This window comes from Peromyscus leucopus, chromosome 14, assembly GCF_004664715.2.
Source record: "Peromyscus leucopus breed LL Stock chromosome 14, UCI_PerLeu_2.1, whole genome shotgun sequence".
In the NCBI taxonomy this organism is placed as follows: domain Eukaryota; kingdom Metazoa; phylum Chordata; class Mammalia; order Rodentia; family Cricetidae; genus Peromyscus; species Peromyscus leucopus.
This window is the reverse complement of record NC_051075.1, coordinates 3575741-3594533: the sequence shown is the minus strand read 5'-3', so window position 1 is coordinate 3594533 and position 18793 is coordinate 3575741. Positions and strand designations below refer to the sequence as shown.

The 18793-nt window shown below is 38.7% G+C and overlaps 1 protein-coding gene across 14 annotated transcripts in view; it reads left to right on the top strand.

Moving 5' to 3' along the window:
• Hdac9 (histone deacetylase 9) overlaps positions 1 to 18793 on the top strand; it is an 848903-nt gene that overhangs the window by 602366 nt on the left and 227744 nt on the right. For all 14 annotated transcript variants that reach the window (XM_037210966.1, XM_037210967.1, XM_037210965.1 and 11 more), the window contains one exon: positions 10297 to 10430. In XM_037210966.1, coding sequence (XP_037066861.1) covers positions 10297 to 10430 — 134 coding nt within the window. The remainder of the gene's footprint in view (positions 1 to 10296; positions 10431 to 18793) is intronic.

Sequence of the window (18793 nt, the reverse complement as noted above, 5' to 3'; positions counted from 1 at the left end):
GACTGAGCAAATGAAACCAGTGAGGCTCCAGGAGAGCCACAGCATGGAGATAGCAAGGAGAGTTTATGCATATGTCCCCAGGCTTCAGTCGGCTCTCCAATTCATTTTAAAATTGTTTTTCAGGATTCAGAGCTTGGTCTGGGGGCATCTATTACCTCATGCAAACCTTTGAGCTTGAAAACACTAAACTGTCTTTTTTGGGAATCATGTTCCCAGCCCTTGATATGATTTATCGTTTTTTTACTTTTCATATTAATCAATTAATGCATTGGCCAGATTAATTAACTGGTGACAGGCATTTTTTAAGAGTATATATAGGAGCTAATTGGGTAACCAATTATGTCACAAGACAGCAACATTTCGTACTAGTTGTTACAGTTTGGGCATATTTCCTTTTCCACATCAGTGGCCTCTGACCAGATCCCCTACTTCCTGTAGCACTGGAAAACCTGCCTAGAGATCCCACAAAGCCCACACCTGCAATCCAGTGTCAGCAGAAACCTTTGGGATCCATCATGCCTGTGCTATCTCTCCCCAAGTCTAGAAAAATTTTGCTCAAAACCAGGATGTCTAATATATACAGTGATACTTCTTTTTTCCATATTTGTTTGTTTTTATTTCATGTGTATTAGTGTTTTATGCCTGCCTCTCCATGTGAGTGTATGGTGTGTGTGTGTGTGTGTGTATGTCTGTGTTAGTGTGTGTGTGTGTTTGTGTGTTCATGTGTGTGTATGTGTGTATATGTGTTGTGTGTTTGTGTGTGTATGTGTATATCTGTGTTTGTATGTGTGTTTATATGTATGTGTGTTTGTGTGTGCATGTGTGTGTTATGTGTGTGTATGTGTGTGTATGGTTCTGTGTGTGTATGTGTGTGCTTGTGTGTGTGTACCTCATGCATGCCTGGTGCCTGCAGAAGCCAGAGTTCTTCCTCCTGGAACTGGAGTTAGTAGTTATGAGCAGCCATGTGGTTATTGGGAACCAAACTCAGGTTCTCAGCAAGAATAAGGATTTCTCTTAACCACAGAGTCATCTCTTCAGCTCTGAAACACTTCTTTAACCTGGCAAAAGCAGTAGTCTTAGTAACTGCATGCTGAATACCCTTTTCACGCAAGTGGCTTGTATTTATCCTTAATGGACTACATAGTGATAACTGCCCCACTGCAATGCCACCAACTGAAGAAATCTCCTGACCCTGAGGCAATATACATATGCATATATAGATGGATATGTGCATATATACAGAGAAATACATATGTAAACATAACGTTCATTCTTGTGATACATTCACAGATGGGTATATAACTCTCTATGTATTTATATGTGTAGGAATATATATATATCCCTACATGCATAAATATATATACACACATATAAATGCATATATATATATACATACACACATATACATGTATATTCCTACACACACATATATTGTTTTCCTACATATATAAATACAACCTCATTGGTCTATATAATATTACTTATATGTATATTTTCAAGGCTAACTATTTGATATTGCATAGTCAATTGGTTGTCCTCTTCCAGGGGTAGGATCAGAGACTATTTCTTCTACTCTCAGGATCCCTTCATTGTCTGTAGTTCTTTGTGTAGGAGTGAGGCTTCCTGGGATTTTCCCCATTCATGTTAAGATGTCTATTGCTATTGTCTTTGTTCAGCTCAGGTTTAGGCAGTCATGTTGGTGAGACTTCATACATGCAGCCTCTGATATTCCCAGGGGAAACCATCTCACAGCAAAGTCCTCATTTCTGTAGCTCTTACAGTCTTTCTGGCCCCTCTTCTGTCATGCTCCCTAAGCCTTAGGTGCGGGGATTGTATCTTGGATGTATCCTTTGGGAATGTTTTGTTTTATGCCAGATCAAGACTACACTTATTTGTGAGTACAAGGAAAAGTATTTAGAATGTAGTTAGGGATTATGCTGGTTTAGTAAAGTGGAGGTTGTAGGTTATCTTCCAAGGTCCATGCCTTTACTAGTCCTGCAGAGTTGGCTAGCTTCCCATGACTGCATGATTTCCCTCTTGTTGAGCAGGTCTTAAGTACCGTTAGAGAGCTGTTGGTCACCGCCACTGTATGTGCTCCTTTGGGGGTGATTGTGCGTGCTTTCCATGGTTGGATTCATCGCAGCATAGCTGGATAGGACCGTTGTTGCTTCCCTCCTTTGAAAGGTGCCATCTGGTACCTCGAAAGTGGAAGATAAGTTGCTGAAGACACCATGCACTTCAGTCCCAGGGCCCGGAGGCCCCTGGGTTGGAACACATGTAATGTTTAAGGATTGCCATTCAGATTTTTATTATAAATATTTATTCTCACAGGCTAACTGACTCATAGCCTCCTTTCTACAAAGTAACATCAAAACAAAACCACAATAAATAAAAATAAAGAAAAGGCATTCCATGGAGAACGTATCTTCATGTAGTCAGTTGCTAAGGAGAACTCTCAGCAACTTCCTCTGGGAACTAAATGGACTCAGTCACAAAGCCCAAGAGCAGCCGTAGCCTGTGGCCTGTGGAGAGCCCAGGTCAAGCTGTCTGTGGGACCAACCAGGAGGATATGAGCTCCTGTCACTGCTGTGGTGATGGGGTGTGTGGTAAAGCCAGGCGGCCACAACCTCCAAAGAAGGTTATGTCATAGTTGGCAGTAGAGTAAAAGTTACAGGAGCTTTTCACTTGAAGACTAGGAATAGTGTATTATATCTGAGGTTCCAGTCATTTGACAAGGGAAATATATTCATTTTTCTGCTAAAATCATGTCTTCTGCTCAACTAGAGATTAGGCTCAGCCATGGCTCACAGAGTACATCCACTAGAGGATGCTAGCTGCGGATTTACCTGAATGGATTCGCTGCGATGCACCATCATAGCGTCTTATATTGGCCTTTCTCCCAGACCATTCGGTGCCCGACAGTCCTCTTCCTATGTCTTACATACAGGCCCTAACCCATGCTGATAAATTATCTCTTTATACCACTACCATGTTAGCTAGAGTTGAATTTGAAAGAGAATCATGGTACTGAAACTAAACTGATATTTGTAAAAGTCATGAAAAGAATTACAAATTTTTACAAATTTGTAAAATTTACAATTTTTGTAATTCCAATTGTAAAAATATTGTAAAAATTCCAATTTTTACAATATTTGTAAAAGTCACAATATTTGTAAAACACTGGCTCATCCCAGTGTTTGGTTCAGTTATTTTTTTTCTCTTAACAATATTTTCTGTAACTATGTGTTTGTTTGTTTGTTTTTTTCTTTTGTCTTTTTTCCTTATACTCCATCGACTTCTCATGTTTGTATCCAATGGCACTGGGATGATTTTATAAAATACAGATCTATGTTTGCTGCCTCCAGCATCAACTTTAGTTCTTTGTTCCTTGCTTTCCTTGCAGCCCCTACTTATGTCCACTTTCTTCTCTCTCACCCCATCTTTTAACTTCATTTGACCTCTGCCCTCTGCTCAACACTTAGTTTCTTAGAACGATGATTTTAGAATTTGAAGATGCCAAAGCAGTTTTTAAAATTCTGTTTTTCAGTCTGTAGTAAATAATGACCACTGAGCTGGGGAGCACGACCAGCTGCTGGTGCAGTTTTTCTAGCAATGTCACAGACAGTCTCTCTGTCTCTCCCTCCCTCTGCCCCCTTCTCTCTCTCTCTCCCTTCCTCTCCCTCTGTGTTGTTTTTAATCTTCTCACTCATTCTTGAATATAGAAAAATCTTCCCATTTTCCTAGCAGATCTGTGGTACATGTGGCTTCCCTTTTTGCCAGCTTACATGCTGGTTAACTGTCTTTCTTGGCTCTGTAGTTGAATGTCAGCATTTAATTCAGTTCCTACACAGTAACAGGCTTTTGTACAGTTAGTTCAGAAGCCTGTGGTAGAAATTCTTCAATTCAGTTTTTCCATCTGATACTTTGATAATATCATTTTAGTGAAGATGAAAACATAAATTGCAAATCATAAAAAAGATCTTAACTAGCAAAAAGACACAATTTACCAACTCTTCTGAAAGTCAGTTTGGGGTATCACATCATTTGCTAACTTGATACATTAAATTCTACAAATAATTAAATATTACATGGCTGGAAAAATAGCTACACAGTTAAGAGCATGTTTTGCTCTTGCGGAAGACCAGCTTTTATTTCCCAACACCCAAAGGGTGACTCACAGCCATCCACAACTCCAGCTCCAGGGGATTCAGTGCTTTCTGACCTCTATGGATACCAAGCACACATGTGGTGTACACACATACATGCAGGCAAAATACTCATATGCATAAAATAAAATCGAAAATTTTAAATAACTTGGTACTTGATTTATGTGTTCCCAAGAAAAGATATAAAGATATGATGGAGGGAACACTCTGAATAGTGTAGGAGATATGGGAAATCAAATAAATCAAGGCAAATAAGCCCTGTGGATAGACTGGGTTAGGAATAGAGAGAATCACAACTAGAGTGTGCCTGCCTACAGGTTGTCAGGAATGACACTTGTTTCAAACTAGTCTTTCTGAATGCCCAGGGGAGATGGCTCCAGACCCTAAAGATGCAGGAGCCTCTGATATGCAAAGGAGTGCATTTGCATGTGTGCATCCTTTGTTTAAACCATCTCTAGATTACATACAATTCCTAATACAACCTAATTGATATGTAAATAGTATTCTATTGCTTGCTTCAGAGATAAGAACAAGGACAACATTTGGACACTTTCTGTTTAAAGGCATTGTTTTTTGTTTTTGTTTTTTTACAGCAGGTCTTCAAATCTTTGTGGATTGGATGTATTAGAAGACTCACTGAGGTCTTTTCTACCCAGTTTAGTAATCCTACTGCTTCATTTTGTCTTTAAAATGTTTTTACTGTTGTTTTTAAAAGATCTCTAACTTGGCAGCCTCTGTCATCACTATCGCACATAGTTTGAAAAGTGCATTTCATGTTACCATTTTGTGGCTGTCTGATTTTTATTACTAGATCATAGGTTAAATGTGATAAAATGAAACTGCTGGAGTATGATACACATTGGAAAATTATTTACAAATGCATGTTTTTAAGTAGAGATGCTGTGAGCTGCCTTGCACTCTGCTAGCTCTTGGCCCGAGAGTGTGCTTAATAAATGCTATTTATTAATGCTGGTAACAGATGTCCTGAGAAGGTGTGAGTCTCCAGGCAGATACCATAAGTGAAATAAGAAACTGAATGACAGGAATTTGGAATCAAATTAGTAGTTCTCTGTCTAGAGTTTTTTTTTGTCTAGACTCAAATTTCTTAATTGACCCTTAGGACTCAGATTAACTAAACTGGGTCTTACTAGACTGAGACTACTGTAGACATGAGCAGATTCCCTGGACTAAAGAGTCACTTAGCTGTGTAATGGTTAAGAACAGGAAAGACAGCTGTGGTGGTTTGAGTGTAATTGGCCCTCATAATCTCATAGGGAGTGGCACTATTAGAAGGTACGGCTTTGTTGGTGTGAGTATGGCCTTGTTGGAGGAAGTGTGTCACTATGGGGCAAGCTTTGAGGTCTCATATGCTCAGGATACTGAGCAGTGAGTCAGTCCACTTCCTGTTGCCTCTGAGTCAAGATGTAAGGACTCTCAGCTCCAGCACCACATCTGTCTGCATGCCATACCATGCTCCCCGCCAGGATGGACTGAACTTCCGAAACTGTAAACCAGCCCCCATTAAATGTTTTCCTTTATAGGAGTTGTTGTGGCCATGGTGTCTCTTCACAGAAATGGAAACCCTGACTAAGACTTGCTGCTTCAAATACATCAACACATTTACTAAGCTGAAAGCCACAGAAAACACAGTCCAAACTTATCTAAAACATCCAAACTTATCTGTGTGTGTGTGCATGTGTAGTGTGTATGTATGTGTGTTTGTCTGTATGTGTGTAGTGTGTGTGTATGTGTGTTTTGTATAGCATGTGTGTATATGTGGTGTGTGTGTAGTGTGTGTGTATGTGTGGTTGTGTGTATTGTATGTGTATATATATATGTGTGTGTGTGTGGTGTGTGTATGTGTGTAGTGTGTGTGTGCATGTGTAGTGTGTATGTATGTGTGTCTCTCTGTATGTGTGTAGTGTGTGTGTATGTGTGTTTTGTGTAGCATGTGTGTATATGTGGTGTGTGTAGTGTGTGTGTGTGTGTGTGTGTGTGTGTGTGTGTGTGTGTGTGCACATGTGTGAGGAGGTGTCTGTGTTGTAGAAAGCTTACTTCTGAGGTTTAAAGCACAGGTAAAGGTTTCAAAGACTATTTTGCGTAAACATTTTTCATGGAAAAGCTGGGTCCTTGGGTTTATGTGACAGCTGCTAACCAGCAGGGCAGAAGGTGTAAAACAAAAGTCAGTTCCATGTGGTTCTCAGGGAGGGGAGCAGGCGGCTTCCCCGCCCCCTGAGTCTCTGCTTCTGGGAAAACAAAAAGGGTGAGGAAGAGGATGGAGAAGGACAGGCTGATGTCTCACCTTACAGGAGACCTGTTAGCACCTCATTGATACATCATTAAGATGAGTCAGTGAAACTCTGGGTTCCAGAGTTTATTTATCTCCCCTTAAATTTAAATGCCTTTTCAAGAGCTCCTGAACTTTGTGTTACAATCTCCAGATACAAGGCAAGACTTTGTAGCTACCACGGCTTGTTTCCTAATTTTAGTTTTCTTGACAGTGTGTGTTGTAAAAAATTTAAAAAGGGGAAATTTATTATCTAAATGGGCTTAGATTTATAAAGAAAAATAGAAACAGTTAAGTAACATAAATAATTATATTTTGTGTTCTTAAAGGATATATTTTAATGAGGCAGATATTATACTTCTCATTTCTATATTGTTTTATTATTTGTTGTAGTATGCAGCAGAAGTTGAAAATTTATTAAACAGCTTTGATTAAGTAATGCAACCCATAAATCACTTTGATAAGGATGATCACCAAGACACACATGTGCACTTTGTGATTTTTCCTGTCACCCTGCCTTGCTGACCGCCTCGTTTCTTGTCTGCCCTTTCTGACATCTTCCTTTTACTTTATTTAAGAATATTCACTCATGTTGGATTTTCTACAAAATGAAAACAGTGAAATCGTGCAAAATGTTTTATACAAACATAAAATGAGGTAAAAGAAATGCATTTTGGCTGAGACATAAGGGTGTAAGGCAAAGGGCAGTATATCAGTGAAGGCTATCTAAGCACCGAGAGTCCAAGCAGATCTGCTGGCTGAGTTCATCAAGGAAGGCTGGATCACAGAATGCTGACCCCGCATTCCTGAGTTTCCTCACCTATGCTTTTCACTCACTCATCCCAGCATACTCTGGAGGCCCTGCTTTATTCCAAACATGGCTGCAGAAACTGGGAATTCAAAAGTTTTTAAAATAGTAAACTACAGCCTGTTCTTCTGTAAATCTTACTGTCTAGTGAAGAAAAGATAAAGTTGACAAAACTATGGTATTATGTCCTTTTCATCAGTGTTCTGAAGGAGTCCCCAGAGCACAGAGAAAGCTGAGAGGTCAGACATACTGGTAGAGGGATCTGATTTAGATCTCAGGTGGCATTTTGTTGGGTAGGTGTCATTAACACTGAACCTTGAAGAAAAAAATGGAGTGAGCCAGCTGAGAGGGGGAGTTAGGCAGAGGAGGAAGGGCTTGGGCATGGACGGCGGAACAGCATGTAGAGAGAACTCAAGCTGGTGGGTTATGACCTTTTTGAGGAATGTAAGAAAAGCCTTTGTTGTAGACACAGAAACCTAAGAGAGGCCCGTGAACAGAGAACTACAGAGGAGGGAAGGGACTTATCTCTGCTGCACTGATGGAATGTCACTCTCATCAGGGAAGCTGGGTCTGTGAGCAAAGCGGCTGCTATGGTGTGGCGACTGAGACAAGGACAATCAAGTAGCTGGTTCCCAGTTATCTTGTGAGTCCAGATTAGAGAGGATAGGACTGTGGATTGTGTATGGTTTGAGCCACGGAGATAAGAAGTGAGTGATTCAAGATCTGTTCGGGAGGGAAAACAGACAGGCCTTTGGAGTCTAGGAAATATCAAGGGGACAGCAAGGTTTCTGGTGTGAGCAATAGAGGATCTGGTAGTCCCTTGTAAAACTGAAGAGCACAGAGTGTGATTTAAGATCAAGAATTGAAAATCAGAGCCATTTGCATTTAGGAAAACCATGAGGCATTCAAGGGGAGATTTGGGCATTCAGATAGATAAGCGTGTGCTCGGCAGTTAGGAAGACAGATCCAGGCTGAGAAAAGTTCCAGGAGATCAGGAACAGGCAGAGCAGTGGGTTTTGAAGCCAGTGAGTCTTAAGAATGGATATTATTTGGAAGAGTAAAACAATATTTCCTGACAGACATAATTTTTACCATATGGTTTCAAGATGCAGATGTCATTCTTCTGCATGATTTTAGCACACTCAAAGGGAAATACTTTCCCATCTTCAGTAACATCTCTTTACATGATAATGTAGGTCCAAGAGAAAATAAAGTCAAAGGCTGGCATTAAAAAGTTACTGAATAGTTTTTATTATTGTTCTTTAACTGCTTATCATAGGTACTTGATCCACCATCACCTTGAATGTACTTGAGCTATCATTGATTGGAAGACATTTGATCAGCTAAACAATTTCTTATAAGAGACAGTTTTACAAATCACATTATCTCTTGCCCCACCAAAATCCTATATTATGTTCCACTAACAACATTTTTCAACAAATTTTTCCACCATAGGGTATAACTAAAACATCACATATACTAAATTCTGAATATGTGCTGAACTTCATTATCTATGAAATCTGTAGTGAAGGCATTATAATTGATACTCGTTTTTAAAAGAAACCCAACAAGAGTTTCACAATCATAATGTCTACAGTTGGCATTGCATGACTTTAGACTTGATTTGACCTGTACAGCTTTGGACTTGACCCAACAGGTTCTATGAGGGAATGAAGAAAGGACAATCACACAGACACAGGTGTAGCTAAACTGGATTGGGTAGGCTGTGTGCTCTGATGGAGATGTACCAGCAGCCCAGAAACTCAGCATATTTGTTATATGGCACTGAAGGAGGAGGTGGGTTTATTGTAGACAGCCAAGCAAGGAAGTGAGTTATTATATGCAAATGAGCAGGAAGTGAGGTCACTGTACACAGCTGAGTGAGGAGGTAGCTAGCTGGTCTTGGTAGAAGGTCTCTCTGTAGGGGTGCAGTCTCAGGTTGCAGTTATCCTGGAGGAGGGTAGTATTGATAGTTTCTGCAGATAAAGTCACATCCAGGATAAGGAAGCTGCAGTCATACTGTCTACACACACTGGGTTTAGCTGAAGACCAACCCTTTGTCAATAGGAATACCTGGGCCAGGCCTTGACATTCCATGTGACTGAGGTGCTGGGAACCTTGATGTGACTGTGCTGTTGCCAATGACATGCATTCCCTCAGGACTTCATCTGCTCCCCACTGACATCACTGACTAAAATGTCAAAGGAGACATGATGATAGAAAAGCTTCTTGTCAGGCCATGAGAAATTCTCCAAGTTTCAGGTTGTAGTCCACACTGGAAGAGAAAGCTGTGCCTGATAGTTTCTGCATAAATTGGTTTTCACTATAGGCAAATCTTTTGTAACATATAGATTTAGAGCAGAAGGTTTTGCCATTCTTCTGAGCCAGACGTAGGGAAAGCCTTGCCATTCCCATGAGTCTGAGGCATAGGGTCCTTGACATGGCTGTGCTCCAGTCAACAATACTTATTTGCTCAGGACTTCGTCTGCTTCCCACAAGGTGTGTTTCTTGTATTTTGGCAAATATTACAATAGAGGCATAAGGAAGCAAAGGCGCTTACTGAACAACTTTGATGGAATGCTAAACTGACTAGGGAAGACACTAGAAATCCTCCAGCTCATTCCAAGAAATAACCCTAAAGTGAAACTCAAGTTTACTCATAAAGTCATTTCAAGATTTTAAAACTGTTTACTTTATAACTTCACTGACAAAATTAGAACCCATATTGAAGTGAATTATCTGCCTAGAGGAGTTCACAATTATTTGAATTGTTTGAAATACTGATAAGACTGCATTATGCATGTGACAATATATGCGTGTATGTACATACTTATATATCACCTTACATATTTATTGAACTAAGACTTGAGTACTGGTCCATCCATGGTAGATGTTTTGCATACGTTTTCAGACACACAAGGTTGAATAGCTGACACATGGTCTTGAGAACTGCTTCAGACTACTTACTCTATCTGATAATGCAGAGCAAAACCTTCTACGATGCCTCCTTTGATTGTGTTTTCTTTATCTCCAAGGAATTGCCTATGACCCCCTGATGCTGAAACACCAGTGCATCTGTGGCAATTCTACCACCCACCCTGAGCACGCTGGGCGGATACAGAGCATCTGGTCACGGCTACAAGAAACCGGGCTGCTAAATAAATGTGAGGTAATCCTGAATTGGCCACACTCTTTTACTTACTTAAATAAATCATGTAAAGAGGGCTAGTATTCATTTGAGTGGTAGTAGAAAAATGTTAACCATGCAGGGCAAACCCTGATTGATGATGTGTCAGAGTCACAAGTGGCCCAGAACTTCCAGTTGTCTATGGCCTGGATGCATAGTAGGTTCTCAATGTTTAATGGACAGAGTGGCTGTTTTATCACAAACACACAGTGTGTTCTACAACTTTACTGTGATAAATGAAGTATAGCATAATTATTGCAAATAGGCATTGAAAACCCTTTGCACAGTATCAATACTAGCAAGAGTCATTCATTGTTTTGAGCTATGCTTGCAACTCGGGTCCTTGCTTGTTCTGCCTACTGGACCCGAGTAGGTGTTAAAGATTAACAGTTCTCACTGGAACAAGTCTCTCTGTTTTATTGAAATGACTAATTGATATCTTTCTAATTTTGCGGTAGGTTTGAATATTATTAATTTTACCAATATTTCTTTAGGCTTATATTTTTAAATTAGTGGTAAGCCCCATGTCCATTTAAAAAGTTTGTTTCTTTAGGCTTTCAGAGGTTAAAAAGAAAAATGATAACAATTCCAAAAGATTCATATAAATTATAAAATAAACAACTAACACCTGTTTGATTTATTCATTCGAAGTTTCCATTTTATCTAAAATTCAGTATCATTTTATATTTGAGTTTGAGATATTTTTCAAAGAAAAAATATTTTCCATATATTTTATTCCTTTGTTTTAGCATTTCTTGATTAAGAAGTTTTGTTTCGGTTTGGTTTTTTGCTGTGTTTACATTGTGTTCTAGACATATACCAAACATTGGCAGGACAAGTCTCACAGGACAAATGGCATCCACCATGTTGGAGAGGGGTGTTTGTGCTTCTGTGTGGATCAATGAAGGGGATTCAGAACAGTTCTCATTTTCTGGGGGTGCTGTCTGGGGAGATAAATAGCATTTATTTGATTATAACTATGGTCTGCAAACACTAATCTATTAAGAATATATTAAAATCACTATACTTCAATAAAATAACAATTATTTTAAGATTTATGAGTATTGTTATTATATATTTTGTGTATGTGGGTGTCTGTGCTGCATGAGTACATACACACCATGGGCATGCAGATGCCAGCAGAAACCAGAAGTGTTGGATCTCCTGTAATGGGAGTTGTAGGTGGCTGTGAGCCACCTGTTGGCAACCAAGCCTGGGGCTGTTTAAGAACAGGACATACTCTTCACTGACCTCTCTCCAATCTGAACAAGAAACAATGTTAGGAGTTTCAAGTTACACAGAAATTATACCTGGATATCTGCATGACATATAAGTTCTAAGACAATGTTTTTTCAGTGTTGATTATGTTAGTCATTTATAATTTACATATCATTGATATTGACCCCAAGCATATCTTTGAAAACTCATAATAGTATATTATTTTTAGCTACCCAAAATGCAGTCAACAAAATTACCACTCAAATTCAAGTTAGTTTGAAGTAAATCTGTAGCTAGACCTCACTTATTCCAAGGCCTGAAACAGGAGAATCACAAATTTAAGCATTGCTTTAGTTATTGAGTGAATTCAAAGCCAGAATAGGTAACTTAGACAAAACCTACCTCATAATTTTAAAAGTAAAAAGAGGACTGGGGACATACTTTAGTCTTAGAACCTTTAATTCCTAGCATGGAAAGAAGAAGAGGAAAGACATGAGTTAAAAAAAAATAGTAGCAACAATAATAAGACAGATAGTTAGATACATATGTGTAGAAATGTAGATGCATAGATATTCTGAAGCAGAGTACTCTTGGCCAAATGCAGTTGACTGTGTTTGATGCTGTGACTTAACATTGTCTGATCTTTTCCTTCTCTTTGTTTATTATTCATTGTTTATTCATGATAAAGCTTAATTAGTTGAACAATATATACTGTGATGTAAAAATACTAATCTTTTAGCATAAAAGCATCGGTAATGCCTAACAGTTCATTAGCAATTGAGGTTGTGATTGAGCACACCAGAATAGTGTGGACAGTGCTGGCATCACAAGATTACCTGTATGTTTATGATGTAATTATCAAACATTTTTCATATTAAAAGTTTCTACAGCCAGGCAGTGGTGGCACACACCTTTAATCCCAGCATTCAAGAGGCAGAGGCATACAGATCTCTGTGAGTTTGAGGCCAGCCTGGTCTACAGAGCAAGTTCCAGGACAGTAAGGACTACATAAGAAATCTTGTCTCAAAAACAAACAAACAAACAAACAAAAAAAAAAACAGAAAAAAAGTTTCTACTTTTGATTAAATGGATCCTTCACCTAAAACAGGCAAGATGAAAGAAAATGATCTGGATTTATTCCTCCTTTCCTGAGTAAAGGACTATTATTCATCTTTTGACATCCATATTATTTGGCAAAAGGCTTTCATAGTCTTTGGTTAATTTCAGAGTTATGTTTGAAGATTTCATGGTTTTGGATAATGTGATTCCAGGGCCAAACTGGTCTTGTAAATATCCCTTATGGAACAGATGAAGTAGGAGAGTGAGGAGATGTGGGTTTTTTTTCCTGTAGGCTGATCTTAAGGGACAAATGCTTTTATTCATGTGAGCCTGAATGATGCACCTTTGAATCTGCTGAAAATATTTTCCTGCTTGGTGATTTCTTGGTCCTTTGTCAGCCTAGGCACTGCTGTTTATGTGTTTTCTGCATGCAGGTCTTTGGTGTGCCCTGTAGCAGCTGGCTTCTTCCCAGGAACATTAGCACGGGCTGATCATTGACTTGAACGCATTATCTGGTAGTGGTGTTCCTGGGATTTATTGCCTGAAGACTGCTTATAAGAAGAATTGCAATGTGGAATGAAAGGAATGTAGTATGGTTCCCACTGACCTTAAAATTTTCTAGTATTTCAAGTGATCATTCTTTTCTGGCCAATCTTCCTTTTCAGTCCCTCAAATAGATAACTGTATTGTTTCAAACCATACAAATTGAGGTTATACAACCCTGCCTGATTTGATGCAAGCCACAGAATGAAATGCTACAACAAAAAAGTTGATAAGAAGAGGTCAGGTTTATTCTAGCCTCTCTAAATAAGCAGTGGGCATCCTTGTCACAGGTAACCCCTAAGTGAACAGATAACACAAGTGAAAGCTGAGGTCAGGGAATTAGTTCTTTGTTTGTTTGCTTGCTTGTTTTTGTTTTTTTGTTTTTTTTTTTTTTGTTTTTTTTTTTACTTAGTCTAGCCACAAACTGTTAATCCTCCTGCCTTGGTGTGGTGGTTGTAATGAGGACTGCCCCCAAAAGCCTTGTGGACATGAATACTTGGCTCCCAGATATGGTGCTGTTTGAAGATGTTATGTAACATTTTGTAGGTGGAGCCTTGCTGGAGAAAGCACATCAGTAGGGGAAGGCTTTCAGGGTTTTCTCTCCCTCTGCTTCTTGTGTATGAATGAAATGTGACCATCTAGCTGCCAGGTTCTCCCTTACTCTGCTATGCCTGCCCTGCCATGGTGGATTCTACCTCTTTGGAACTGTAAGCCAAAATAAACCCTTCCTTCCCTGAGCTGCCTTTAGTCAGAGTGTTTTACCACAGCAGCAGAAAGGGAACTAATACACACTGTCTCCCAATTAGAGGTGAGCACCACCCTCACTGGTTTGGATCAGCTCTTAATGTAGACTGAGCACAGATGTCTTGTCAAGGCTTCTTAGTAATGCACATAGACCACCCCTCCTTTTAAATCATAGCACAACGCAGCCATGGGCATTTAAGTGAAGAAATGACTGCCCAGATGAGTTTATTTGCTCTTTGATTTTATATTTTTCCACCTAAATTTAACTTTTAAAGCCATTAAAAAAAACCACTCACTTCTATGCACTTCAGGATGTAGCATACTCTGTCTTGGATGATTTTTGGAAGTATTCAAAATAAGGTTTTAGAAATTTCAGGAAACAAATTCAATGCTTTTTCCTGGAGACATTTTCTTCTATATAGAGTAAAACATAGACCCAATAATAGTTTCAGGACCTGTGCTTTTCTTCCCAATTTATTTAACTAGAAGAATAATTAGAAAAAAAAAAACAGATTACTTCAAAGAAATTCAGTCCATGTAAACATAGTGGCATCTACACCATTATCTAGGACTCTCCTGAGCCACTTCATTACTAAATACACTTGTAACAGTACATGTTCTTCCTGTTTTTTTTTTAAATTCTTTTTAAACAAGCTAATTCTTTATATGAATGTATCAATGTATTAAACCTTTTGCAAGGATTCTAAACTTTCTGTCTCATACTAAACTATGTTGAAGATTTCAATTCTCAAAAACAAAAACAAAACCGTAGCAATTAAAGAAAACAGAACAGAAACAAAGCACAGCATTATATGGGGGGTGGGGGGGGTAGGACCCTGGGCTAGAAAGAGAAGGAAGTGGTGTTGTTTGAGGATGTTGTGTGATATCCGACGCTCCAACGCTTCCTGGTCATTGCTCCTGGACCTGATTCTAACAGAGTCAGAAGCAGTGAGGAAACTGGCCACCAGAGCTAACTTACTCACTCCCACAGAGTGGTTGGCTTGCAGCCCTGGAGGTTGTGACTATGTAATAAGCCACATTATAGATTTAAGTAAAGAGAACCAAATGCACTATTTCTAAAGAGTAAGGGGGCGGGGCGCTACAGGAAGTTACACCTGAGCTCCTTATCCAGGTCCTAATCCATGAGAACTAAAGGGAGTATAGTCCTTGTGGGCTGCTTCCTCGTGGGTTGAGTTCTGGGTCTGATAGGAAGTTATGTTTGTGCCCTTAGCAATCTGAACAATGTCCTCTCATGAAATCACTTGTTCATAAGAGACAGAATATGTTCATTTTCATAGAAAAGGGCCATTAACTAACTAGGACTAAGATGTGTTATGCCAACATATCCATTCCTACTGTCTAGATCATAAAAATTGTACTTTGGAGATACTATTTTCTTTCCAGGTCATTATGAATATCTATGATTAGAAATCAACATGAGTTTACAAAAAAAAGAAATCTTAAATATTAGTTTATGTTAAAAAAAAAAACTCTAGGGAATGTTCAAACACATCTAATCTCCAACCCCAGTGTTTTTTACTCTGTAGGCCTGGATTAAGGACAAAAAAATTGTATGGCTCATATGTGCCTAAGTTACCACCATGTCTTGGCAACTGTGATGCACCTGTTCATTGGTGTTTATCAAGCATTTAGGTTTCTAGATACCTCTGTTAGGAGGAGGCTAAGGAGAAAAGACAGACCCTGATCAAATGTTCATACAAACATATACATAATTACCAAGTCTTAATAGGGTTTAAATCACTAGTTGTACATTTCTGTGATTATTAAGATTCTTGATGAGTAGGCTCAGGAAAGGAAGGTGATCCAGACTGTGGCCACCTGTCTCCACTGTTTTTACAGCTCCAGAGGTCCCACTCAGGGGACAAGAGAAGAGCAGGGGATGCTGTGCATTAGAGCAAGGAGACAACATCCCAGACCTTGTGTTGAGTAACCTGCTCCCCTTCCTGTTCCTCTGGTTTCATCTTGTATTGAAGTTCAATTCACCCAGGGCAAAAGACAAGGACCTCCATTCTGCCGATGAGCAGCTTACAGACTAGGTGATTTTATACTTATGAAGTAACAATGGTATCATAGAAAAAGCATCATTTTAAATTATTAAAACTATTATTTCTTTCTAAACAAATAAGTGATCTACAAAGCAAATGTTTATTTCATTAATTAACCAAAAGAAATTCCTCAGACATGATTGGTCACTTTTATATTTAACCTTGATTCTGCCTTTAATCATCTGTATTCCTTACATCATCTAACCTCACTGATTATTGGATCTTTTGTATCTACATGAAGGTGTTAGGTAGGATATTTGCTCAGATTGCTTCCATCTTTAGTATTGTATGAAATCAGAATTGCCATGGAGTTCATCTGAGATATATGTTCTTGGCTTCCAAGTAGACTTAACTCTCAAGGATGTTGTGGTAAACACATTGCTGTTAGTTTGGGAACTAAAGTGTGATTTGGCTCTGCTGACTAGGCCTGATTAGTGCCAGAGAAAATACAAGTCCTTATTACATTAGAACACGGTGGTTACATGGGATAACCTCTTTTGGCATGGTGTGGCACTGTTTTTAAAAGGCTGAGGCGGTTAGTAGTCCTCCATGCCAATACCATTTAATGTTTTCCCCTACTGAATCATTCATACTTAAGTTAGTGATTCTCTTGGGAACAAAAAACAAAGCCAGCAACTTTTTGGGTCACCATGAAAAATGGATCCAGAGGGGTCATTTAGAGTCCTCTACAGAAATAAGCTCTTTGATTAGGTAGCCTGGTTTCCAAAGTATGTGTGCTCCTGAAGAGAAGAATGTACTCTTCAGTGGGGAAAAAAATTGCAGATTAACCCATCATCTGTTAGAAATGCACTTGTAGTTGTTTTCCAGAAGCTTCCATAACTCCCGGCCCCACCAAACCACCCACAGACATTTGCTTGCTCTCACATTTGTTTTGAGAATAATAACATTTTATAATGCTTTTGTTGGATTACATATTATGTGGAATTTGCATTGCCTCCTTGTGACTAATATTGAATAACTTTGTTTTGCTTAATTCATAAGGAAAAAAACCTAAGCAGCACACTGTGCTGAAATGTTTAACTCTTTTATTCAAGTGCCAACACAAAGTAATTACCAAACAATTCTGGGACATAACCAAGCTACTGTTGCCCCTTCTGGGACTTCTCAAACAGAGACCAAGTTTAGTGGGAAATCATAAGATGGCCCTGAAGCTTGGGGACAGGACCTCTAGCACACTTCCCTGAACACAAAACTGAACTTAAAATACTTTTTTCAAACCCATATAGGGAAATAAATTTTTCTGGAGAAAGTTCGGGAATACACAGGCTTTTTTGACATCAAGACTGCAAAGCACAGAGACTGCTGGTTAATGGAAACCCAATTAAACATTCGTTTTACAGAGCACGCACTCTAACTAGGTGGCAGCACATAGCAGCTTACTGTGTTGTTTAGTTTGCACGAATCTTTTCTAATATGTTTGTGCCTTGTTGGCAAGCACAGAGCAGTAGCCAACTCTAGCCAGGAGGCTCATGAATTGTTTCTTAAGAATGTGGTGTTTGGAAAGAGAGCAGATGAGCTGGTTGTGCTGTGTAAGGTAGGGGAGAGTGAGGCCTTGTTTCAAGAAGCATTTGTATCTCATAGTACGCTAGGCCCTCATAGATAATCACAAAAGTCACTTGCAGCTTATAACAAGGATTTCAAATTTTAAAAATTCTGCAAAACAGTAAGTATTAGTCTGAGAAAACACAAACAAAAATCAAAAGGAAACAGGAAAACTTGTTCTTCAGCATGTACCTGGAAGTTGAGGCAGGGCTGCTTGAACAGCAACATTGTGTCCAAAATTAAAAATGAATAGTTATATAACTTTTAGGTTTTTAAAACCTTCAGTGTACAAACAACACAAAGTATTCATCGAAAAAAAGTTGTTATATGCATGATTACTGCTTAAAAACATTTTTAAGCCAAACTTCTAAATCATTTATAATTAAAAAGTAATTATGAGATTCTGCTTCACAAAATAATGAATATTGAACAGTTAATGTAAGGGATCATAGTTTGGGATTCCCTTTATTTTCAGGTGAACATAATCATTTAAACTTGATGCAAATAAAAATTAAACACATAAACCATATATGTTCATTACTTCTGAAGACATTTATAGTAAAATGGGGTTTGCCAGTTCTCTAAAGGGTTTTAGAACATTTAAAAATATTGTAATTGAATTATAATTACTGAATTAAATAATATTAAGGCAAGTTGAAGAAGACAGGAAAGAACTTCCTGCCCTTCTTCCATCTTTTGTCATCCCAAATGTTGGTTACTCCAGAGCTCACTTGTTAGTGAGAAGAGCACATTGTTCTCTGGCACGGTTCTTGACCTAAGCTATTGGATCATGTATTTAGAAACGAGAGAGTTATAGTTATAAGGATTTACTGGAGACACAAAGGGGTCATTACTCAGAGAGAACATGCCCATCTAGTGAGTCCAATCTGCAGCACCCAAAAAGAACACAAAAACAGGTTACATGATCCCACAAATTAAAAAAAAAAAAAAAAAAAAAAAAAAACTGGGAGAAAAGTTACTTGAAGCCCTCATAATATAAGAATACATATTTTAAAAACACTCTTTTTAAATGTATTTATTCATTATGTGTGGAGTTGGGGAGGAAGGCAGAGGTGACATTGGAGTAGGTTCTCCCCTCTACCATGTGGGTCCCAGGTTGTCAGGCCTGATAGCAAGTACCCTCACCCACTG